The following is a 26,198-nucleotide window of genomic DNA, read 5'->3' on the forward strand; positions in this document are numbered from 1 at the left end:
GTGTGTGTGCATGTGCGCAACTGTGGAAGGTGAGGATCAATGTCAGGTGTCTTCCTCAATAGGTATCTGTTTTATTATTATCAGATTTATTTTATTTATTTATTTACATCTGTATGCATTTGTGTCTGGGCATAGGTGTGAGTGACAAGGGTATGCATACTTGTGTATGCAGGGGCCAGATGAGGGCAACTGATCTCTCAGAGCTCAAATAACAGGTATTTATAGAATGCCTGGCTTCTTACATAAGTGTTTGGATCTGAATTCCAGTCCTCATAACTGCTCTTAACCTCTGAGCTCTCTCTCTAGCTTACCTTTGGTTTGTTTGTGTTTAGAGACAGGGTTTCTTTGTGTAGTCCTGCCTGTCCTGGAACTCACTCTGTAGACCAGGCTGGACTCAACTCAGAGATCCCCCTGCCTCTGTTTCCTGATGCTGGGATTAAAGGCATGTGTCACCACGCCCCCTATCCACTGTATCCTTTAAGAAAGATTTCTGACTGAACCCAGAGCTTGCAGATTTGGCTAGACTGGCTATTGACAACCCCCAGAGATTCCTGTCCCCACCTCCTAGTACGGAGATTATAAACATATGCTACTGGACCCAGCTTCTACCTTGCTTGTCCCTGAGTGCTGAGGACCCAACCCAGGTCCCCACACTTGCATAGCAAAGATTTTACTGCCTCAGCGCTCTCCGCCATCCCCAGTTTGATCTTGTCGGTTTACAGCTGCATCCTAGCAAATCCAGGCCCTAGATCGGATGCCCACACTGATCACAAGTATGGACTGGGGATCTGCTAAAGCCTCAGCATGGAGACTCAGTCATGTCAGCGGCCTTAGCCACTAACCATGCTCTTCCCAGGGTCCCTTGGGAAATCCCAAGATGTGAACTTGTGTGATGCCAAAATTTTTGCTCATTCCTTTATAAGTCAAATTGCCAAATAATAACTAAGCAAAATCTACAAGATCTACAGCCTTGGATTACAGAGCTAAGTCAAAGCCAGAACCAAAATGGATCACGTGTCATCACCAAATATATTGTTTCCAAGAAAAAGTCTCTAAAAAATTAAGTAAGCAAGAAAAAATGAGCATACAGCTATTTTAGGCCTTGAACCTACCCAGACACTTACTGGGTGCAGTAGGGCGGCTGGGGTCCAGTGCTTGCCAGGCTAGAGGGTTCCCTGAAATGACAAAAGACAGGTTAAAGATAAAATGGTGGGACGGGAGCAGCAGCAAGTCACCCTAAATTCTGCCACCGGTGAAACCACCGAAGAACCTCTGCCATGCAGAGCGCCTCGCTCTGCCGAGTGTGCTGGACCCAAGTCCCTTCAAAGCCATTCTTTTCTTTTCTTTTTTTGGAATGGCCTCAAGTCAACTGCCTGTATTTAAATAAGCGTTCGTTTATATCTCTTCTCCCTTGACCTCTTATTATTCTAAGAGGAGCTAAAGGGAATCATGTCCTGAGCCCCTCTTCTTTGCCAAACATTTATCCCATAAAAAGATGGAAGGAAATCCAGCTTGTGTGTCCCATTACCAATCCAGCTAGTGTCCCTCAAGCAAGCAAAATTCCTTAACAAGCCGAGCCACCCCGGCCAAGCCTGGGATCTCTGGGCAGAAGTCTAGCTTTTAGCTCCACTTCCCCTCCTGATCCAGATGGTGACTGATGGAGATGGCCAGGCTACGGCTGCAGTTGGTCACAAGCAGTGCCACCATGCCTAGAATCAAGCAGTAACCTTCAGCAGCTGCAGGGAGGGAACGCAGGAACCTTTACGGTATCTTAGAACTGTCTGATGTCGGTCCTAACAGCCAGTGCTGGGGCTGCTACTGCTGTCCTTCAGGGGAGTTATTCCAGTTCATCCTTGTTTCAAAGCTTTAGCTAAGTTACTACTGAATTTCCAGTGTTAGAGATGAAGAAACTGAATGCAGACTCACAAAGACATGCCGTGCCAGAGACGGGGATTGAACTCAAACTCTTTCTAGGCCCTGTGTTTTTAACTCTGTCTTATGTGTACAAACTGAGAGATAAAGGGCAGGACTGGAGAGATGGTTCCATGGTTAGGAGTATTTGCTGCTCTTGCAGAGGACCTGGGTTTAGTTGCCAGCACTCACATGGCAACTCACTACCATCTGTCACTCCAGTACTGTCGAGAGGATCTGATGCCCTCTTCTGGCCTCCACACTGATCCTGAATACTCATGGTACACATACAGACATGCAGGCAAAAAAACTCATACACATAACAATTTCAAAAAATTTTAGAGAGGCAAATGACCACTAACCAGCACTGTGCACATAATTGCTGACTGAGTTATATATAAAATATTAAATGGGAGTTTAGATTTTCTTAGTTCTTCAACTCTCTGGGTTATGGCAACAGATATCTCAAATATTAAAATAACATGAGGACATATATCCCAAGTAAAAATATCAAGGAGAATGGTACTTTAGTAGACACAAATCAGCAGGCCCAGATTTTCTGTACCCAATGCTGTCAAGCAAGCCACTTCGGCTTTATCACAGGGATCCTGTCCACTTACTTACCTTTCAGCTCACCAACACTGATGTATGGTTTACTGGTAAATTCTCTAATCTGTGAAAGAGAAAACAGTCGACAAGCCATTCGTATTCTAAACTAGAGATGGACAGATCGAACAAAGCCCGATATGGTCGTTGGTAAATTAACTTTTTCACTAAATCACCCCCACATGTGCATCCTGACAGAGGAAGGAGATGTAGAAAGGTAACACTCACGGATCTGGCTATTTCTCCAAGTGATCATGGGTAAATGTCTCACCTACCTTCAAATGTACAGTCTGAGGCATCTCTGTGTCTACAGTAGCTTTGGGAACAATTTATTTTAATGCATTTACTGTTGCAAGAAATCTCAGGGAGAAAATAGGCAACTTCTATCATCTTCAATCTAAGATGCCATAACCGAAACCACTCTGTCCTCAGATCAATTGTGCGACTGCTCCCAGGCATACCTGCTGCCTCTGGCTGAGGATCAGCTCATTCTGCTCCTGCACTTTCTGGCCTAGCTCTTCTATACGCCTCTTGTAGAAAACATTATCTGCACTTAGGTCATCCATCATTGAGGTTCGAAGCTTCTCGATATTTGACAGGAGCTGGAACAATTAGGAAGCACGTTTAGTCTGCAAGGTACATGCACGATCTCTCTTTGCAGATTTTATGTGCTTGTCCTGACTTCTCTGCTGGCTTTTTGCAGTCTCTCTGCATTGAGTCATTCAGAAATCTTCAGTCCATGCATGTCAAGGCCCTGGCTGTGATAGGCCTCATCCCTTCCCAGGAGTTTATGGTCTGAGACAGAGAAAGCTGATCAGGCGGGCAGTGAGTCAACTTGCGCACGTTCTATCAAGTGGCACACAGCTGCCTGGTGACTGGGGACAAGGGTCTTTCCTGGGGGTCTCACCTCCAGGATGAACTTCACATACAGCCCTGTGCCTGCCCTCATATCCACACACAACATGCCAGCTCAACTGGGCAGTCATGGGCCCGAGAGTTCATTTGATTCATTTTATACCCCAGCGATCAGCATAATCACTGGTCCATACATGTAGGAGCTTCAGGAATAGAGGGAGAAGGGAGGTGTGAATGGAGGGAAAGGGTGGTGAAATGCACACAGATTCATCTTTAGAGACTATCTCTTTTTCTTTTTTTTACTTGTATGTGCATATGGTCTCAGTGTGTATGTGGGGGGGGGGCACATGCATGCAAGTACACACACATGTACCCATGTCCATGTGGAGGTCCAAGGCTAACACTGGACATCTTCCTCCATCTCTCCTTATCTTCTTCAGGCAAAACCTCTCAATACAACCCCGAACTGGCTGATATGGCTAATCCTGATAGCCTTCTGAGGCTGAAATTATAGGTGGGCCACCACGGCCACTAAGCATTTTCACAAGGTGTGGGAACCTGATCGCCTGTCCTCTTGTGTGGCAAGCGTTTTAACTGCTGAGCCAACTCCTCAGCCCATGTGATGGTTAATCTTGTCAGCTAATGGAATTTAGAGTCACCGCAGAAATGAACTTCTAAGCTTGTCTGTGAAGGGTTTTCTAAATGGAGTTCACTGAAGTGGGAAAACCCAACTTGAATGTGGCCATCATTCTATGGGACAGGTCCTGGACTGAATACGAAGCAGAAGGGGTCCTGGGCTCTGAGGCTGGGTCAGAAGGTCACACCGTGGATTATCTGTGACTCCCTTTGAATTCCTGCCAAGGCTATTTCAAAAAGAAAAAAGGGCTGCCAAGAGCCTAGGTAAAGCAATAACAAGTTGGCACAGGCAACTTACCCTAAACAGAGAAACACAGTGCGTGCATTGTGGGGAGAGTGGGCACCAATCATGTGGAATAATTAATAGGTCTCAGGCAGAGATGACTGCATTTGATTGAATTCACCCCTCTGTTAGGGTATAACCGAGACAGGGAAGCAAGCAGCTTCTAAACAACCGAACCAGCAGACAAAGGAACAGCGTTCCCTGGCCAGGCATGAATCCGTGCACACAAACTATGCACAACCCAGTCTTAGGTTTGGATGGAACCTCTATGATGTGCTTCTAGCAGAATGCAGTGAAACTCACAGGCAGAGTTAAAGTCCACATCTGTTGACTTTCAGCTTATGATCGGGGAAGCTATCCTGAGTCGACTTGTCTTGCTCCATGCGCCTTTAAGAGTTCCAGACCCTTCCCCACAAGGAAGACAGAAACAAGTGGCACTCCCAGAGGGCCTTGAGGCCAGTGACCGTCCTGGGGACTTTGGAGGGATGCAGCTTCTGGAAGCTGACCCAAGCTAACCATGAAGAGCTCCACAGGAGAACACAGCTTAGGTCATGTTCTGAGTACAGCTTGTGGATTCATGAGCTGTGTGGTCCCAGCCACGTCGTGCCTAAGCCTCCTGTCCCACAGACAGTGGGAGATGACTAAAGGGGATCATTTGAGCCTAAATGTGTGACAGTCTGCCCCGGGGAGTAGAAAGCTGACACAGGGGGAAGCAGCCATGAGGAGAACAAGTGGGGCTTTCCATACGTTTAAAATAAAAAAGGCCAGGGTGAGGCTGGAAAGACTGGTGCATAAAGAACATGCACACAAGCATTAGTTCAGATACCCAGCACCAAATACAAACTGAGCAGGCTGCTGTACTTGGGAGGTGGTGACCGTGAATTCCCGGGGCAAGTCACCTGCCTGAACTAACTCTCCACATCACTAAGCTCCAGCTTCAGCAAGGGATCCTGCCTCAGGAAATACACTGGACAGTGAAGACAGACTCAACATCAACCTGTGTCCATGCATACAGTGCAGATATGACCACATGGCATGTGAACACACATACATGCACACACACGATATATAGCAAATCTTTGGTGATATGATATTCTGCTTGGTACTGTATGAAAGAAGTACTTAGTGCTAAATATATAAAGGAACATTATTTTAGGGAATGTATGGATAAGGAAACAGTGTGCTCTATGCAGAAAAGATCTGTTAGCAATACAGAGTGCACAAAAGATAATATCACTTGAAAAAGAAACAAGATTTCCTATCTTAAGATGTTCTCAAATACACCTACATTAGGTGCTTTTGCCCCAGTGGGAACATTGACAATGAATCCTCTGATGTGCTCAGTGAACAGGAATCAGGGACTCACTTCATAATAAAGTTTTGTTTTCATTAGACTCTTTTTTTTTTTTTTTTTTTTGAGGCAGGGTTCCTGTGTAGATTTGGTGCCTGTCCTGGATCTCGCTCTGTAGACCAGGCTGGCCTCGAACTCACAGAGATCAGCCTGGCTCTGCCTCCCCAGTGCTGGGATTAAAGGCGTGCGCCGCCACCACCACTCGGCTTCATTAGACTCTTAATGTTAACAGTCGTTCATTTGTGGCCCATCTCAGAAAGTGGAAAAAAAAAAAAAAAAACCCAGATATATAAATTCAATAACATAGAAATGATGAACATATGAAACATCTAAGTAAGATTATCACATAGCCAATAAAATGATGTTGAAGGATATTTTTAAGCACACAGCATTTGTTATCTAGAAAGTGCAAATGCAAATTTTGTAAGGCAGTATCTATATGTGGGGGTTTATATTTCTGGAAACATAACCTTTAGGTACGCATATTGATGTAGTAGTGGTATGAATGTTATGGGGTGACCAACCACTTTTTGATCAGATCAAAGGCCTGCTCCACAGGAAGGAGCTCATGCCTGGGGCTGTAAATTAGGCCGAGAAATAGTAGCTGGAGAGGTCACAGGCAAAGGGGGAAAACTTAGTACTATGATTTTGCTAATGGGCAGGGTATCAAATGCTTCTAAATACCGTCTTTATACCTCTAGAGTGACAGAGCTCTCAACCCTCATTAGAGAAGCTCTGTCTGCAGTGGGCTGTGGTTAATACAAAAAGATCACAACTGATCCAAGTACAGAGAGTAAGTGATTGCAGAGTGTCCATCCCTGATAGGACATTTACCCCCCCACACACCCCCCTACACCCTACCCAAGGCTCAGGGAAGAGAGGACAGGAAAACTTTAAGAGCCGGAGATGGCAGGCCCTATCCATAAAACAGTGGGGCAGGATGTGTTACCCAGGAACATATCTTTGGTCCTCCTATTCGAGTTTAGTCTTGTTAATAAAAGAATTTAAAATCATACTCAGAAGGAAGCTTGACAATTTCATCAGAATTTAAGAGAAAACCAACAGGTCAGGAAGCTGTAAGTTTTGGCATCAGCCTGGAGGGAAAACATGGAAAAAAGGAAAAGAAAAACCGAGGCCATTTGCAAGCAGCTCCATGGTGAAGGTGCAGAGCTTTCGAGAAAGAGTGAGGGAGTGGCCTACAAGAGGAACGAGAAAGTTGTGCTTCCCTGAATGTGGACTAGAGAAGTGTCATCTGGATATGACAAGGCTGGTACACTCATAAGCTCAAGGAGGCTGTGGCTGCCTGCCTCAGAAAAAGCCAGTCAACAATCCAGCGTGGAGCTGAAGAGCTACTGGGAGTCGGTGGCTGCTGGGGAGACAGAGTCACTTTTTGTCACAGATGTGGCCTCTGGTAGGTTGCCCATGCCCAGTGGATGGCCCTACACCCGTGTGCATATGGCAATGCTAACTGGAAGCAATGGCTATTTCTTAAACAGATTTTAGAAAGCAGACATGAAGTTGGCAGGAAGAGGGGCACAGTGGTGAAGTCCAAGTCCAGAAAGAGAATTGAAGAGAAACTTACAAAGGAGAAGCAGTAGTTAATTTTATATGAAAGCCATAAATAATTCTAGTTTTGTTACACATTTCTCCAGAAATGTTAAATAGGAAAATACTACCATCATTATTGAGTGTGTGTGTGTGTGTGTGTGTGTGTGTGTGTGTGTGTGTGTGTGTGTAGCTTAGTAACACAGCACTTGCCTGAGCTCAAGGCCTGGGCTCCATCCTCAGCACTGGAGAGAACAGGGCAGGGTATCTGACTAGAGGGAGTCCTCAACTCTCAGCCTTACCTGTCCCTTCTCCTTGCTGTGTTCCTCGTTGAGAACCTGAAATCGATCTGACCACTTGTTTGCCTGGAGGAGAGAAGACAAGCGATCTGTCTGTAACAGTAACGAAGCAGAAACTTGCTCCACACTGGAGCCTGCTTTTCACTGGGTACCTATGAAACCCCACAACCTAGTAAAATGTTAGCTGGAATTTTCAGATAGTTCTAGTACCGAGTAGTCAGTATTTTAGGTTAGAAAGCGGGGTCAGGGGAGTCTGTCACAACTATGGGGATGGAGATGACATAGTCAGGGTCACTACTGCTGTGATGAAATACCATGACCTCCATGGGGGAGGGAAGGGTTTGTTTATTTGGCTTATACTTCCACATCACAGTTCATCACAGTTCACTGTCAAAGGAGGTCAGGACAGGAAGTCCAGCAGGGCAGGAATCTGGAGGCAGGAGCTGATGTAGAGGCCATGGAGGGGTGCTGCTGACTGGCTTGCTCCCCAATGGCTTGCTCAGTTTGCTTTCTTATAGAAGCCAGGACCACCAGCGGAGGGAGGGCAGCACCCCATAGATCACTAATTAAGAAAATGCCCCACAGGTTTGTCTACAGCTGGATCTTATGGAGACATTTTCTCAATTGAGGTTCTCTCCTCTCCGGTGACTCTGGGGGGTGAGGCAAAGAACTAGGATTTCTGGGTCTAAGGTTCTAAACAGGCAACTCAGTTCATGGGAACCACTACAGTCTGTGGGAAGCAAATGTCCAGAGTATGAGCCAACGGGTAGTTGCCTACCCATGCCAGGCACCTGGCTGAGCAGCCGCTGGCAGCTGGGAAGAGGATTCAAAGGATACCCTGCTCTGTACAGGAAGGGGCGGACACAAGGATGAGATACACTACTGAATGTGTGTAATTAAGATCTGACCGAACAAATGGTAGAGTCTACAGGAGATTTGGAAAAGCCTTGTGGAGGTGTTGTTCCAGCAACACTGGGGAATAAGTGTGAGGTGGATCCTGAAAACAGAGCTCACTGCCAGCAGCAGAAGCGGCAGGGCCATGGCAGGGAACAAGGAGTCATGTGTTAGAACAGGGGCTCTCACCCTTCCTTGTGTTGCGACGCTTTAACACAGTTCCTCATGTGCTGACCGCCAACCATAAAATCATATTCATTGCTACATCATAACTGTGATTCTGCTACTGTTATAAATCATAATGTAAATATCTGATATGCTGACGGTCTTAGGCGACCCCTGTGAAAGGGTCATTTGCAACCAAAGGGCTTGCAACCCACAGGTTGAGAACCAACTACCATTCCAGCAAGAGGACACTGGGGCAGGGGGACATCATCACCGCAAATTACAGTCTGGTGAGAACAAGGCCTTGCTGCTGGTTGGACAGTGTCAAAGTGTATGTGTGGGGAGGTGGTGTCACTGAAAGACTAAGACAGCCAACTTAATGAGAAGGCACATATAAGGGAGGCAGGCAAGATGTAGCATTAAAACAAGAAACAGCAACCATATTTCAAATGCTCTTACCATTTAACATTTCACAGGTTTACTTCATTAATATTTTATTATACTTACTATGTGTGTACATGCATGCATCTGTATGTGTGTGCATGTAAGGTCAAGCACTGACACTGCACACGTGTGGAGGTCTGAGGACAACCTGTGGGAGTTGGTTCATTCCTTCTACCAGTGGGTCCCAGGGGTTGAACCTGGGTCATGAAGCTTGGCGGCAAAAGCCTTTACCCTGTGAGCTACTCAGTGACTCAAAGGCTTTTACACGTATTATTATTGAATCTGTAGGTTACAATCCCCCCACACACACACACACAACATAGAGTGGAGACGACCACTGACCTAAATTCTTAGTCTTTTTGATTTTTAATTGCTTTCCATAAACCACTGTGATAAGATAGCTTTTATAGAGTGATTATGGAGTCTGACTTCCAGATGAGAATAAAATATATAAAAGGTATCAGTTTGCCAAGGTAATGCTATATGTAATAATAAGTTTGATGCTTTGCTATGCCTTTTTTAAAAGCAAGATCTACATCTAAAATAGGAAAAACATTAAATAATAATGTGAATTGACTAAGGACACTGACTAGTTCTGACTGACATTTTGTTAGTGAAAACTGAAAATTTCAACTACTATTTTGTATTGACACCGATGAATCAATGCCTATTATGAATTAGGCCTGTATTGAGAGACAAGGGAAAATAAGTGAAACAAACACATTTGGTGTGAATGAACTCATTAAGAAAAGACCCAAGGGGGTGGGGAGACCTGTCTTCTGCAGAGGACCTGGGCTCAGTATCCCCTTTATGGATCAAAACCACCTGGAACTCCAGTTCCATGGGATCCAATGCCCTCCTTCTGGCCCCTTTGGGCACTGCATATATGTCTTACACTGAACACGTAACCTCATGCAGATGCACACACCAATAATTAATAAATGTTATAAACCATGGCTGCTTCATCACCCTTATCGTACCTGGCTGTCAAGGAGCTGCAGCATGTTTTGGAAATCCTGGGGATGCGGGAGATGGTCTTCTTTAAACTCATTAACATCTCTTAAGGTGCCTATGTTGGACTTGATCTGCATATTGGACTTCTGTATTTCTAACAATTGCTATAAATGAAGAAAATGTCACCAGTGGAAATGTTAGACGTGTCTAACTGAGACAGCAAAAAAGCTGGGGGCCCAAAGCCCTGTTCAACTCTTCCTGCGCCTCCAAACTGACCCCCCTTGCACGCTCCCTCCTACCTCTCCCACGGCTCCACTCGTCTCTACCTCTCTGATCATGGATGTTTCCATCAGAATGTATACAGGGTAAAAATGGAAAAGAAAACTAACTTTTAAAAAGTGATTTGGGTTGGGGATTTAGTTCAGTGGTAGAGTGTTTGCCTAGCAAGCTCAAGGCCCAAGGCCCTGGGTTCAATCCTTAGCTCAAAAAACAAACAAACAAACAAAAAACAAAAACAAAAAAAATTTTTTAAAAAAGTGATTTATGATTGGGGGGAGGGCATGGCACAGTGTTTGTGTGGTCCCAGAGGACAACTGTTAGTCTGTTCTCTCTTTCTACCTTCATGTGGATTTGGGGGGCTGAACACAGGGCACCAGGCTTCCACACAAGTACTTCACTCGCTGAACGACCTTCCTGGCCTTAGACAATGCATCTTTAAATTGCTAACAGGCACATAACATCTGTGAGAGGAACTGGGTATGTCTGTCTCTTTCTGTTTGTTTTTTGTTTGTTTGTTTTTGTTTTTATTTTGAGGTAGGTCTTGCTATGCTGCCCAAGCTGGCCTTGAACTCTTGCTGACCCTGTTTCAGTCTCTTGGGCGCTGGATTACCCGGGCATATCATCACGCCCTGTGACAGCCAGTCCTAAGGACACTGTAATGGAAAGCCAACACCATCCAGGGGCCAGTCCAGTAAATCCAGTAGGGGCATAAATGTTTTAAGTTCCTCACAGTTAACTGTGGCAATAAATAATAAACAAACAAACAAACAAACATATAACCCCATACAGCAACAGACAATAAAGTCAACCTCAAAAACAGAAGGGGGGGAACCTACTCACTGTGTGCTCACAGTGACCACTCGAGTGTAAAGTAGCTTTTCAGTTAAGAAGTGTGTTCCCACCAACACTCCTGGTAAGGCCAAAGTGGAAAGCCACAGAGCGTGAAGGTCATGTGTGCACCAGGTGTGGTGTGATGAGAGGATGTGTGACCTCAAGACATCTGCGCAAAACTGACTCATCATGACAAACTCCTGGCAGGGCTCCAATACAAACAACCCAAACGTCCTTAAATCGTTAGGTTCATCAATAACAAGACGGAAACCTAAAAAGACCAAAGGAAGCCCAAGGAGCCAAGACGACTATCTCCAACTCGGTGTTGGACAAGAACCTGAGCAGGAAAGGAAAACGAAAGGATTTGGTATCCTTCCACAGAAGCCTTTAGTTTTGTTTCTAGAACGTGTCGGCCTCTAGAGGGAGCCCGAGGATCGCGCTTTTCTCTTTTCTCCAGTTTTCAGGTCAAAAGGAACTAGATTCTAGACTGTTGGGCACTGAAGGTTCCAGCCCCAGCAAGTGAATCTTCTATGACACACATCTATGGACCACAGTTGTTCCCACCCAGCACAGAGCCTGCTTACTTCAGACCCAATCCTCTTCATTCCACAGGTGTGGAGTGAGGAGGCTAGGCAAGGACTCTTCTCTGTCTCCCGCCCCTCTCCTCCTCCCTCCTCCTCCTCCTCCTCCTCCTCTCCCTCCTCCCCCTCCTCCCCCTCCTCTCCCTCCTCCCCCTCCTCCCCCTCCTCTCACCTTGGTGATCTGTGTCAGCCTTTCCAGCCACTACTTGGAACATTCTAGAATCTGGGGAAGGGTTTGTAGTTTAAGGCTATTTAAACTTAACCAAATAAGGAAAGAGCAAATTTCTTCTGGGGGCTGAGCAAATGCATCCAACAGGTGGTCTGTACTGGAGTCTGTACAGACCGCCCACTCATAACAAAACCTTTTCTCTCGCCTGCTCTGCCTCCTCTGTGCCTTGGTCTCCCTGGTAGGAGAGGCTGTGTACTGCACATGGTAAAATACCTGCACCTTGGGTCATGGGGTCATGCTAACACTGTATCTCAAAGCAGTGATACCCTGAGAACTTCTAAGGTACTCACGTATTCTAACGCTGAGTTCTTAGAAGTTAAGTCTTTAAACTCTTTCATGAACATCTCCTTAACCTTTTCCATTTCATCCAGTAGCTTCTCCTTTTCTTCCTCTTTCCATCTATCAAATAACTTCAGAAAGTCGGCTTCCTTCATTTTCTGCATTTCATATTCCTGGAATTATTTTAATATGTGTCGTTAAAGGCTCCAGGATAAAACAGGCAAATTTCAAAACAAACTGTAGCTTCATCCTAACTCTGTTAGTATTTCTTCCTTGAAGTAGACCAGTAAGAACTCTTCTTAAAAACAGTAGGTCTATACACAATGATTCTTCCGAACTGAAAGCTAGCTGGGGGATCGGCAAGATGACTCGCGGAGTAAGCGTACTTGGCGCCAAGCCTGACAGCTTGAATTTGATCTTAGGACTCACAAGATGGAGGTAAAGAACCAACTCAAGAGGGTCCTCTGACTTCCACATGCTCACCACATATGTGTACTTGTGGTGATATATTGTGTACCCTAATAAAATTTACCTGAAGATCAGAGGACAGAACAAGCCACTAGATTAAATTTAGAGGCCAGGCAGTGGTGGCACACACCTTTAATCCTAGCACTTGGGAGGCAGAGATCCATCTGGATCTCTGTGAGTTCAAAGCCACCCTGGACTACATGAGATTGACTCAGCCTAGGAGAGAAAACGGAATCAGGCAGTGGTGGCACACACCTTTAATTCCAGTACTGGGAAGCACACACGCCTTTAATCCCAGGAAGTGATGGCTGGGTGGAGAAAGGTATATAAGGCGTGAGGAGACAGGAACTAAAGGCTTTTCGGCTAAGGAACCCCTTTCAGCTAGAAGGCTTTTGGCTAGAAAGCTTTCAGGCTGAGGAGTCCTAGAGGTAAGAGGTGGTGGCTGTGGCTTGTTCCTTTGTCTCTCTGATCTTTCAGCATTCACCCCAATATCTGGCTTTGGGTTTTTTTTCTTAAGACTATTTAAGAATCTGTGTTACATTTACTCAATAAATAGATGTAAATTAGAAAAATAAACAAACCCACATTTGGAGATGGGAGACATGGCTTGGTGGTTAACAGTGTTGGCTGCATAAGTATGAGGTCCCAAGTTCGAATCCCTAACACCCATGTTTAAAGCCAGGATGGCCACACATAAGCCTATGACCCCAGTGCTGCAGGAGTGCTGAGGCTTGAGGGCATCCAGCCTTGCTCCAGGTTCAGTGAAAGATCCTGTCTCAAAGGAATAAGGGCTCTGGCCTACATGTCCATGCATATATACATACATACATACACATATACAAACATTATGCACAAAACACACACACACACCAAAGCCAGCATCCCCATTCCCCTGCATCTTTTAAAGTACTAGTAAGTGCATCAACTCCAGTACAGAACTCTGTGCCCTACCTTAGAGAACCGGACTGCATGGGCGTGCTGGGCAGACTCTAGCTGAGACCTGGTGAGCTGCAGCTGTTCCTTCAACATGTCGATCTCCTTCTGGAGCCTGTCGGTCTGGGCCTTTGTATTATACTCTGTTGCAACAGAAAACCTAGTTAGAATCTAGAAAAATCTAGTTTCTTATGAACTCGCCTAAAAAAAAAAAACCTTACAGGGCATAGTCTATGGATAAGATAAAAGAAATGCCCTCACTCGGGACATTATTACTTATTTTATGCTATGAGCCCAGTCCCGTGTTTATCTGGAGCCCTTCATGTGACCGACATTTCATTAATTTTAGTGACCTCTTTCAGCCACTCACTGTTCAACAGGGACAGTGTGAGAGCCCTGTTCGGGGAGCAATCCTGGTTGCTATGACCACTGGTCCTCTGGACTCCTTCAGAGATGTCCATCTCACTCAAAAACAGAGAAGCAAAGGCTTCACCTACAAGTATCACAATACTGAAATCATACACGCTGCTTGGGCTCCCACCCAACTCTCCTGAAGTCCCTGTCATGGATCTACAGAGGGCAGGGGCTCAAGATGCAGACTCGGGAGGTCGTCTGCTGACTAGGGCCAAAGAGAAGAACTGAAAAGGTGTCAGAGGAGGCAACAAGTGAAGGGAGGGTACTTATTATGTCCATGTACTTACATGAGGATGTACACATGACTGAATGGGTATACATGTGCTGTGAGTGTAGACATGAAAGGGATGGAAACAAGCAGAGAGTCAGAATCTCAAAGATGACCTGAAGAAGTAATACTCATTTCAGAGTCTGGCGTGCTCTCTGACAAGAGTATGAGATAGAATGGGAAACTGAAACAGAGAGACAGAGGTCAGTTCCACACTGAAGAATGGAGGTCCGTTCCAAACACTTCAACATTTCCATCTTTCCGTAAGATTGCTTACTTGCCTCGGCAGTCTATGGTTTAGAATGAAAACTTCTGCTGTCTGTTTCGCTTCTACGACAAAGCACAATGGGCAGGAGGAGAAACAGACCGGCCCCAAAGCAAGGAGACCAGCCCTTCTCTTGAAAACGCTTCTGCAGGTTACAATGGCCGAGGGCTGCCCAGCCAGAGGAGGAGACCTTGCATTCCTTGAGAACACTCCAACAGTGGGAAGACTGGCTCCTTGATAAACCACAGAACCCTTCGCCCATGCCTGCCTTTATTTCTCCCTGTACTTTCTGGTAACTTCCCATCAGCACCCACACATACTAATTCCAGTATAAGACCATCTTCTCTTGTCTCCACGTTTCAGTCGATGTGATGTCTCGGGTCCCTTGCCATCCTTCCCAGCACACACTGGTAACATGTATACCTGTTTGTTAAGGGCATTTCCTCACTGACTCCCAACTCAGCTACTCTTTGCTTCTGGAACATTTGGTAGATCTGACCACTGCCACCTTTGAGGAACACTTTTCCCCTTGCTGTTCACGACAGCGCACTCCCTAGGTCACCCCATGGTACTTCCTACCTGCTTTTCTTGAGGAGCGATGTTGGGAGCCCTAGCATCGGCCTTGGGTCTTCTGACCTCTAACCAGATGGCTTCAGCCAGGCCACTGTCTTCCAGTGACTTCCAGATCCCTCTACCCCAGGCCTCCATCTGCAAACATCAGCTGTCTGACTTGCATGTCTCTTGGATGTATGATGTAAATGTATATATGGCTAACACAAACTCTCCTGTCTCCACCTTCCTTTAAATTCTTCCTGACCCTAACCCTCTATGACAAAAAATATTCATCTAAACAAGAGTAGGTCTTTGTTTCATCTCTCGCTTTCACCCTAATTCATAGCTCTGTAGTCTCTGTGTCCAGCACATGCTCTTTGTATCTCCCTCTGCCTTGGAACTGTCCCAATCTAGGGTTCTAGGGTTCTTGTTTTTCTCACTCCTCCTCATTCTTCTTCCAGCTTCCACTCTGGCCCTTGCAGACTATCATCTGCAGCTAGAATGTTCTCTTTAAGGTACATATTATATCATCATTCTCTATGAAACCATCATCCCCTGGCTCCCCATTGTACTCACCCATAGGCCAGGGCCTTCATCACCTCCTGAGATCAGTCCCCCATCCCTCCAGCCTTCCCACACCACTGCCTGACTCACACCTCTCCTCAACCTCCTCTCTGTCCTCTCCCCGTGCCCCTCTATCGGCAGTCCTTGTACCTGCGATGCTCTAGTCCCTGATTCTCACCAGACTATCACTTCTTCATTACTCTGCTCTCTGGATAGACACAGCCTCCTCAGAGAGGCCTTCAAAGATCACCTGGGATGATTCTCCCTGTCTTTGTCCTTCACAGTCTTTGACAATTTCTTTGCATTTGGCACTTGGAAACCATTGCATTGGTTTAGGCGTCTCTTAAGCCAAGCAAGACTTGAAGTAGGACTTCTCCAGCCTGCTCAGGGCTGTGTGCTCAGCAGTTAGGGTACCATGAATATACACAGAAGGGTTCAACATCCACTCAGCCCATAAGACTTCCTTTCAAGAGGATTGAGAAATGCCCCAGACCACGTCTCATTGAGGAAGCAAAAAGGAAGCAGAAAAAAAAAAAACTCTGATACAGAGTTCATGCCTTACCAAGGTGAGACTCTGAAGTGTGGCGGCGTTGAATGTGGCTTTGCAGGAAAGCTTGGTTCATAAAGGCCTTGTCACAGAAATGGCACTGAAAAGAAAGCGACAGATTCCAGTGTCTACAGTGAGTTTCCCATCTACTTGAAGTACAAACTGGGGATCTAAAGCATCTTCCTAAAGGATACAGATATCGGCTAGTGATAGTAGCTCAAAGGGCAAATGTAAGCTAGGAATACCCTTCTTGAAACAAGTCAATGAAACTTATCCTTTGACCGTTGGGGCATCCCTTCTGGTAACTCCTGGAAGTCCCAGTGATGTTTCTACTACACCGGTTTCCATCTTAATACCACCAATTTGTTCATGGCAAGGAGGAAAGACAGTAGCAGACCCAGCCCTGCTAAAACCTCGATGTAAGATTTCCAGCTTCCCAATAGTGTGAAAATAAATTTCCATTGCTTAAGCCATCTAATTGATGGTATTTGTTATGGCAGACCTAGTAGCTACTATAGGTACATACACATATGTGTATGTGCTTGCGTGTGAAGTGTTTTAAAGCTGAAAACATTCTCTTATGACTACATACACCCATAAAAGCTTTCAAAGGTATATGGTATACAACAAGCACACAGGAGAATACAAGGACACAAGGATTTCCTCTGGAAATAGAGAGAGGGAAAATTCTATTGAAAGAAAATAAAGGGTATGACCTCTGAGAGTCGGCCATATTCCAGGGATGGCCCACACCCCAGACGATGTGGACAGCACAACTTGGGCTCCGTAGTTTTTGTCATTTTACAGAGAACATGAGGGAGGGTGGCGGCAGATCTAGTAGGAGCTGGGAGAGGTGAATATGATAAAAAAAAATGCTATGGAATTCTCAAAGTTAGTAAAATTTTATATAAAAATAATGGAAAATATACCTTTTTTAAAAATCTTAAAGTTTCCCCAAAATAGAGGATGGAAATACAGCAAAACCCTAGCACACGTGAATTAGTCAGTTACGCTGTCCAATGTGCTCTCCTATGCTCGTTACTAGTCAGTCCCCACTGCTCGTTTTTACTGATTTTCCTGTTAAAATCCTCCAAATATGGATATCCAGCATATGTCCTGCTGATTTTTCTGTATACTATAGATTTTACATAAAACATGTTGAGAAAAAAGACAGTATATATTGCCATTATAACCCTTTTGTACATTTTGGCTGCACACCCACATTCTCAATGGGAAGAAGACTTCAAGAATGAACATCTTCAGATATTTAATTTTTGCTACATGATTACTGTGATTTCTTGAATCAAAAGGAAATGGCGACGGAGAAGTGATATAGGAGTGAGATTAGGGTTTCTGAAGATGAACTTGATCACTCCAGGGCCTCTGGACTTCATCTGCAGAGATGAAGAAAAATTAAAATCTGCCAGTCATGTGACTTTTCTCATCTTATGGTAAATCAGCTCTGCTGTTTGTCTGCCACAAGGCTTCCCCACCTCACTCTCGGGTTTTGGCTAAAACAACTAACTATATGTTAAGTATGGCCATACAAACCCCATTAACAATGACTATGATGTCGGGGTGATGACCTTCCCATTTCACAGAGCAGACACTAATGTACACAAAGAGTTGAGCGATATGCTAAGGTCTAGCAGTTGAGACAGTAGTAGAGATATGTTGTGGACTACTCCTTTACACAGTGTGAGGATGTATCACTGTGGTTGGTTTATTAAGAAGCCAAACAGCCAATAGCTAGGCAGGAGGTACAGGTGGGACTTCTAGACAGGGAGAGCTCTGGGAAGAAGAAGGTGGAGTCACCAGCCAGATGGAGAGGAAACAGGATGGGGAGTATGGAGTAAAGGTAACCAAGCCACATACAAGAATTTACATTAAAAGATATGGGTTAATTTAAGTTATAAGAGCTAGTGGGATAAGCCTAAGCTATAGGCCGAGCTTTCATAATTAACAATAAGTTTCCATGTCATTTTTTGTCAGCTAGTGGCCCAAAGAAAAATCTGTTTGGGATTTGAACCCATACAGTCCCTAGAGAGCTTCCCTCTCACTGCTCTCAGTGGAAGCAGAAGCACGTGACCTGATTCTGCAGCGTGACCAGGATGCAGTCACACATTTTTCAGTTTCCAGAAGAGGCCACGGGATGGAGTGTATCCATCAGTAGATAAATGGTTCACACACTCCTGTCTTTTTAGCCCTCACAGCACCCTTTTGAAGTCATGGAATTTCTTATAATCCGAAAATGCAAACAGGTCCTCAACAAATTTATCTTAGACTGAAGGCATGGTAGAATGTGAGAAAAAGAGACAGGGGCAGGGAGGAAGGGAGGAGAGACAGAGAGAAAGCTTCAGTCCGTCTTTTGAAGCCTGAAGATAGGCAGACTCACTTAACTCACATTTTCCAGCAGAATACTGATTCTGTTGACTCCTCCCCCAAACCACCAGCATCAGAAAGATGTGGCTATTCCCTAACAAGGGAGCTGTTCATTCCATACCTCTGGAATCAGAACCTCCAAAGCATCACAATCCTGGCAGGTAAGGGAAGGCCTTGAGGAATGCTTGGCCCTGAACCGACATCTCTAAATTAAAAAAAAATTGTGTGTGTGTGTGTGTGTGTGTGTGTGTGTGTGCGCGCGCACACGCGCACGCACTGGAAAGGTGGCTCAGTGGTTAAAAGCACTGGCTGATCTTATAAAGGACTCAAGTTTGATGCCCAGCACCCACATGGCAGCTCACAACTGTCTGTAACTCCAATTCCAGGAGATGTGACTTCCCTCTTCTGGCCTGTACAGGTACTGTATGTGGTTCATGGGCATACATGCAGGCAAAACACACACACACATAATACAGGTTTTTAAGAACGTGTGTGTGTGTGTGTGTGTGTGTGTGTGTGTACACATACATTAGGAAACTTATAAAATAGTAGATTTCCATGTCACTTATTCAAACATCCTTGGTGTTATCTTCTGAGAATTCTGCTCTACCTTCCCATGCCCTTCCCCACCTAACCCTTCCTCTCTTTTACCACGCCCATCATACTACCTGCATTCTACTACACCATGTTCCTCACTTTCCTCTCCTCCCCCAATGGTCTCTCTAGTTTCCTGATTTCTACAGGTACTCCACGATAAACACACAAATCTAAAGATTCAAGTTACAATCCACATATGAGAAAGAATGTGTGTTTTTCTGGGCCTGGATTACTAAAATTACAAAATATAAAATACTATAATTGTAATTAGTAAAATTACACTGATCAGTTTACCTACCAAGTTCATAATTTCAGTTTTCTTTACAGATACATAAAACTCCATTGTGTATGTGTAGCACAGTCTTATCATCCATTCTACAGCTGATGTTTATCTAGTTATCCTGCACAGAAGGATAATGCTCCTCCCAGAAGCCTTAGGTTATCAAATGGAAACCCCCAGTGACAGGTGTGGGAATACCCCATAGAACTGCTGATGGGTAGGGGGTCCCAGAAACCCACAAAACAATACAGTACGTTACCAGTGCTCTTGTGACCTATTAGAACATGATTGAAAGGCCCACAATTTGATTACAGGACATGAGTAAGCCAAGCTGGTACTAACCTGGAAGTTTCTTCCCTACTGGCTAGCTTTCATGGTGCCAAAAGGTGCTATGAAGGCTGTTGAGGGAGAAAAGTCATCAACAGTGTCACTCAGCTGTAAGTCACAATGATAATCACCCTGACAAGATATGCCAATTAGTGCAGTCGTGGCATGAAAGATATGGGGGCCACCACAGCTCAGGAAACATCATGGAAGAGTCGGCCGAAAGATTGTAGAAGCCAGATATGAGGAAGAGTCCTTAGAAACAATGTCTCCCAGACGTGATGAGGCCACTCATGAACTCACAGCAGCCATGGCTGCCAGCACAAGACCAGCACAAGATCGAGCCAGTCGGCATTGCAGCTTGGAGAAGGAACAGGCTCCTCAACACTAGCTGAGTAGCTTATTGGCAAAGTGAGTCAGTTTTCTTCTGTGGTGTAGTTTGCCCAGGCTCCAGTAGAGGGCTCCCTACACACAGGACAAAGCCCTAGGTCGGATTATTATTCTGGCAATAGATTAATTAATTTTAACTAATTGATTAAAATGCCAACTGTATCCTAAAGTCAAATGACTGAACAAAATCAAGTCTCTTCCCCTAAATTGTTTTACTGACCAAAAAAAAAAAAAAACCCAGTTTCAATCATTTTGCTACTCTCCATTCACAGCTGTTGTCCTTGAGCACCTAACTCGCCCTGCGGCATCCCCACTGAGCCTTGGCCTTTTCACCTCCACCAGTCACACTGAGCTCCTAAGTGGTCTAAGGATTTACAAACAGATAACAGGAAGATAACTCATCAGCAGAAAGTCACGCTGTGTCCACTGAGCCCTCACACACACTGCCTGATGTATCTTGTGGCCCTCTTCACCGTGACATGCAGCTGCTACTCATGCCCCTGCTCTCCAGGGAGGAAATCCAGGTTAGACATGAAATGACTTGTAATTACATTCAAACCCGTGTGGTCTAACTGTGACACTGTCATCCTGAAGCCTTCATAAGCAATGGTGTGCTTAACAGGACGGAGCACCTGCATACCTAAGTAGGAAAAGATGATGTAGTCACTTCTGCCTTACTGTCCCATGTGAACAGCCAACACTGGCATTCAGAGTCTGCCAAGTGCCAAGAGATGAAAGGTGTCGTTAGTTTAATAAAGTCCTTCGCTTTATATATGTACACAGCATTCATATTTCATTTGTTAGCTTTCAGCCACATACACACCCCCACTCATGATTCATGTTTGAAAATCTTCACTAACAATTATTTCTAAGGTGATTGAGAGAATGAAAGATATAACTTTTTGCTGGATGTATTAATATTTCACTAGATTACTACCCAAACTAGAGAATGATACACTTACTTTAAATGTTTAAGAAGAACTGATTCCATTCATTGTACAAAAAATAGTTAATTGTCGCATTATTTCTAGGTATGTAATTTCTGAACAGCATCTATAAAACAAGTGTCATTTGAAGAGTGCCTCCAGGTGGTTTCCCCAAGGCCACTCACTCTCTGGTCTCCCTCACAGCATTCTTTCTCAACTGCTCGGCAAGCTAAAATACACTTCTTTCAGGATCTCTGTGAGATGTGTCTTACACGCTATGAGCTGAATCACTTCTCTGCCACAGACCCATGTCTGCCACATTGAAGCCTGCTCAGGTCCCCTATTCTGAAGACCACCTGAAGCCACTTAAGGAGTATCCCAAATGTGTGAGAAGTAAATTAATTCTGTCAACCTGTTGTTTACTATTCTTTTTTAGCCTAATCTGAAAATCCCAAACCTCAAATGCTCCAAAGCCTAGACATCTCTCCCGAAGTACAAAATTCCATATCCAACTCCATGTGATCGGTCTCAGTCAAAACACAGGCAAACCAAAAATATTATATAAAACCAACTCCAGGCCATCACTCTAAGTTGTATTTGAAATATCAATTAATTTTATATTTAGATTTGGGTCTCATGGGCTGGAGAGCCTTTACTGTTCTTGCAGAGGGCCTAGGTTAGCGTCTTAGCATCCGTTTATCACAAACTACCTGTAACTCTACTTCCAAGAGACCTGACACTCTCTGGCCTCCTTGGGTACCTGCATATGATCATGTAGGCTCAGACACAGGCACAGATGACACATAAACAAATAAATATTTAGATTTGAGTACCAACCCCAAGATACCTCGTTAGATGAATGCAAATATTCCAAACTCCAAAGCATGTCTGGTCCTAAGCATTTCAAAGCAGAGATGCTCAACCTGTACACTGATTTCAAAATCGCAATATTTATCCTGGGTTCAATGTCTAATTGGAACAGACAGATTATGATTAGGTTCAAAGGGTGCTGAATTCTTTAAATGCTAACTACATCTAACTACATTTAACTACATTCTTTAAATGGTAACTACACACATTAAATCTTCAGGAGTCTGTAACTCACTGTGAGCCGGTTCCTATGTTGGAACAAAACAAGGGTAGAGGAGATACAGAAGCGTGGCAGAGGTCAAAGGGTCTGGGTGATGGGTCCATTAAGGTTCTTGGTTCTACTTTGGCATGTCTCTGTCATTTGGAAAACACTTCAAATTAAAGGGGGGAGGCTCACATATTGAATCATATTCCAGGTCATCTGGGGGCCAACCTCAATAGCAATTTGTACACGACTGATTTTTTTTTTTTTCACAACATCTGTTACAAGGAGGAAACAGGTTCAACAACCAACATTTGGATAACTTCATAAGCCCTGCAGACAACAGTAGATAATTACCAATTCCTTGGTGGCTACAAAAGGCAATGAAACATTTTCTCTGTTGATTAAAATGAGTGTTTTCTCTGAGGAACAAATCTCTGGGAAGAATGGAAAGGCTAGGTCTCCTAAAGTGAACTGGCCCGGCACAGTGTCCCACCTGGTAATAGCTGGCTTTGGCCTCTATCATCAGTTGCTGCGTGGACAGCATCTTCTTCCTGCGTTTACACTCGTCCTTCAGAAGCTTGATCTCGCTAGCCTGTTTGTTGAGCAGCTGCTTGCTCTGCTCGTAGTCGATCAGGCTCAGGCGCAGCCTCTCCTCCACCAGGCTTAGCTGCGAGGTGAGGAACTCCTGCGAATGCATTAGGTATTCGATGGTGAGCTGCGCCAGGCGGATCAGCTTCAGCAGCACTGGGTCTACCCCCGACTGGCAGTGTGGGCACTTCTCGTCCTCCAGCTTGCAGAAGGTGATGTTCATGATGTTCTCCTGCAGGGTCAGGACGTCCACAGCGCCGGCCACCTTGTCCACGTCGATGGCGCTCAGCCGCCTCCAGTCCACGCTCTCCAGTCGCGGCCGGAACTGGAAGAAGGGCAGGGGGCCCGAGGCCGCTCTGGGGGGGACAAAGGCCATGGGGGCCGCGCCTGCGGCAGAGGCCTCGGGCCCCTCGGGGCTGTTGGCCAGAGGGTAATAGACGTGCTTCTGGAAGGGCTGCGGAGGAAGAGATAGCGCGGCGGGAGGCGGGAGAGCTACCAGCCCAGAGTCCCAGCGAACCCCACCACCGTCCCCGCCCTGCATCCCGCACAGGCTCCTCCGGCCTCGTGCATCTTACCATGCTTGCAAGCCAGTCCGCCGCCTAGGCTTGCGCTGGAGGGGCGGGGCAGTGTAGTCTACCTGGTCCCGGCCGCCTCCCGGCCGCCGCCGCCACACCCCTCGTGAGCCCGCGAAGGCCCAGACCCCCGCTGCGGCGGCGGCGGCCTAAGATCTGGGCGTCCAGGACGTTGCTATGGCAGCGCCCAGCCCCGACCTGGAGCACAGGGCGTGTCCGCCCACGCGCGTTCAGCATGCGCCCGGGTACCTGCGGGACCAGAAGGACAAGAGAAGACCTCTTGGACCAGCCGGAGACACACACGCCTCATCCACCCGGAGCGGGCATCTCTTGTCCGGCCACCTCCCCTGACACTACCCTCCCTGGTCTCAAAAGATACTGCCCAGAAAGCCTCTGAGACGTGCGAGGGGTCATGTCTCCAGGATCTTCACTCCAGCTGTGGTCTTCTAGCTATCCACCCCTAGGCTAGCGTTAGGTTTTGAGGTGAGACATATACATTCGTCTTTATCTTTTCCACACATTTGGGAAATGTGTAGCAACAGAAGTATAAAGTTAATTGAGAGCGTAAGAGCGGGAGGAAAATCTGGGGCAGGGCGTACTGCATGTGGAGTTAAATACCTGGATGTATACGTTTGCCAATTTTAGCGGAATTGTACGTTTAAAATTAAGAGTGTGTTTTTTGTATTACACCCCAGCAGAGTTAAACTTATCAGCCTTTTCAAATTAGTCTTACTTTCTACATACTTTTTTAAAGGGATTGTTCTTCCTGTGTGGATGGCAGCTTAACTTTGACATCTTGTTAAAATACAAACCAAGTAACTAGCCCAGTATGCGCACTAGTTTGTCATTCCAAAAGCATTTCTCAAAATGTTGAAGTTAAAAACGGATGGGAACTTCAACCGTCCCCGCTCTAGCAAGTTTACCAGGCTACAGTATTTACCTTACAAATTTGTGTCGGTGCTGCATTCTTTAAAAATCTAGCAATGACCTGCAGACCCCAGGCCTCTCATTGTGGGGGTCCTCTGGAGGCTGCCAGTGGTTACCTCGGAGATCAAGGAGCTGAGGAAAAGCCAGGCATTCCTCAATCCACCAGGGAGGCCCTGCTTGGACCAACCAGCAGGAAATGTTTTTTCTTTCCTAACAACCAAATACGTGAACAGAAGAAAGGAAAATACAATTCACAGTAACTAACTTGAAGTTAAGATGTAACAACTATTATGAGCACTTTCCCTAAAGTAAAACCATAGGAAAGTGTCCAGGAAATAAAACATGCACTTCATATAAGCCATGCACTCAAAAGATTCTGGGGCTATACGGAAAAACAGATCTTACTGCAGCCTAGCATAAAAGCCCCAAGCACATAAACAGCTTAAAGACTGAGTCTTCCGCGTACTTGATGCCTGACCCAGAACACATCTGTTGACCCTGGCCCTCAGTTTCCCCATCTGTTGAAGCTCTGGGATACAGACCTGGCAGGTTTGTGGATTCTGGGCTCCATCCACTGGGCTGGCGGGATCAGCAGGAACAGGAGACTGTGCTGCTCACCGCTGTATTTCCAGCACCTAGTTCAGCAAGAGAAAGGAAAGGGTATTTGGAATGTGCTAGGATTTAAAAAAAAAAAAAAAAAGCAAAGCAAAAACAACAACAAACAACAACAACCGGCTGAGCGAGTTGGGTGCCTCATTTAGGAGATAATGCCTCCAGGCCCATATCCCTCCCATTTTCTTTGCCTTGCCTTTGGCCTGTTGAAAGGGATGGACCCTTGTTCTGTTCCAAAGTCTCGCTAGCTGAACGCGGGGGAGGCCAGCGCTCCCCCTGCACACCCAGTAAGGACGCGCGCAGGCCAGCCTACAGTCCCGGCGGTCACCACAGGAGCGCAGGGTATCTGTGGTTAGCCATCCTTACCCCCTAGGTCGAATCTCGACCACAAGATGGCCGGAACAGGAAGGCAGGGGGCATACTTCCCTGTTCCCCCTGCTCCCCATCCCAGGCTGGGTTCCCAACCCTGTGCGGCGACTAGTGCTGTGGGCACAGCGCATTGTGCGGCAGGCCTGATGAACCCGAAAAGACAAAGGTTCGGGAAGCCGAATCCTAGAAAGCAAAAGATGGTCCGGGGCCGAGACGGATCTGCAGCGTTGCAGATCTCAGCAGGCAGAGTAGGGAAGAAGGCCCGACTTAGCCCGCAGAGAAGCGAGATGCTCTGTGCATCTCGTGGGCGCCTGGAGCATCCCAGACCTCGGCTCACCCCAGCTGCGCGCTCCTGGGCGAAAAGCCGGGCGCTGCAAGCCACGAGGCGTCGCCGGGGCCTCGGATCCCGGGATTGCTGCTGGCGCAGAGGCGGGGCTCGCGGAGGGCGAGGAGCAACCGAGCAGGGAGAGGCAGGGCCGGCTCCTTCTTCCAGGGTGCAAGATAAAGCGTGTCTTGTCTGGGCAAGTTGTGACGAGGCGGGTAGCCTGGCGTCGCTCCTTGTCCTCCCAGGCTCCAGGCCCTGGGTGGCTAAGGCTGCCCCACCCCCCTCCCGCCCCCTCCCCTGCTCGGTCTTCTAGTGGCTTCTCTCCGCTACCCCGCTCCTCTGGCAGCTGGGCGGGACCGTCCGTGCCTAGACCGCAGCGCTAAAATGTGCTCCTCCAATCCTGCAGCTGCTGCAGACACGTGATGCGACGCTGCGCTCCGTTGCTGGCTCTGGGTGCTAGCCCCGGGAAGACTTTTCAAAAAAGAACCCAGATTCACTTCTGCCTTACAGTTAATTCTCTCTCTCAGCTCTCTGCTTCCTCCGAAGGGCAAGTGTGAATTTTCTTCTTAGAAGAGATGCATTTTAACTGCAAATATATGCCGATGAAAGAGACAGACCTTCAAGAGTCTAATGCAGAATGTGCTCTAGAGCCAAGAGAAGTGTGAAGGCTCCTAAAAC

General features: G+C 46.2%; 1 protein-coding gene across 4 annotated transcripts in view; it reads right to left on the reverse strand.

Moving 5' to 3' along the window:
- Positions 1–25,857, reverse strand: part of Dzip1 (DAZ interacting zinc finger protein 1) — a 52,520-nt gene extending 26,663 nt beyond the window's left edge. Inside the window, exons 1-13 of one of the 4 annotated variants that reach the window (XM_036198958.1) lie at positions 25,533–25,857; positions 24,757–24,849; positions 24,228–24,424; positions 23,291–23,536; positions 22,621–23,169; positions 16,169–16,253; positions 13,562–13,686; positions 12,154–12,315; positions 9,970–10,107; positions 7,490–7,552; positions 2,979–3,119; positions 2,536–2,584; positions 1,125–1,175 (exon numbers count right to left, since the gene is read on the reverse strand). In XM_036198958.1, the coding sequence (XP_036054851.1) occupies positions 1,125–1,175; positions 2,536–2,584; positions 2,979–3,119; positions 7,490–7,552; positions 9,970–10,107; positions 12,154–12,315; positions 13,562–13,686; positions 16,169–16,253; positions 22,621–23,169; positions 23,291–23,293 (1,366 nt within the window). In that variant the 5' untranslated portion in view covers positions 23,294–23,536; positions 24,228–24,424; positions 24,757–24,849; positions 25,533–25,857. The other 3 variants (XM_036198957.1, XM_036198959.1, XM_036198962.1) reach the window with 3 other exon arrangements.
- Positions 25,858–26,198: the final 341 nt, after the last annotated feature.

Source organism: Onychomys torridus, chromosome 9 (genome assembly GCF_903995425.1).
Source record: "Onychomys torridus chromosome 9, mOncTor1.1, whole genome shotgun sequence".
Taxonomy (NCBI): Eukaryota; Metazoa; Chordata; class Mammalia; order Rodentia; family Cricetidae; genus Onychomys; species Onychomys torridus.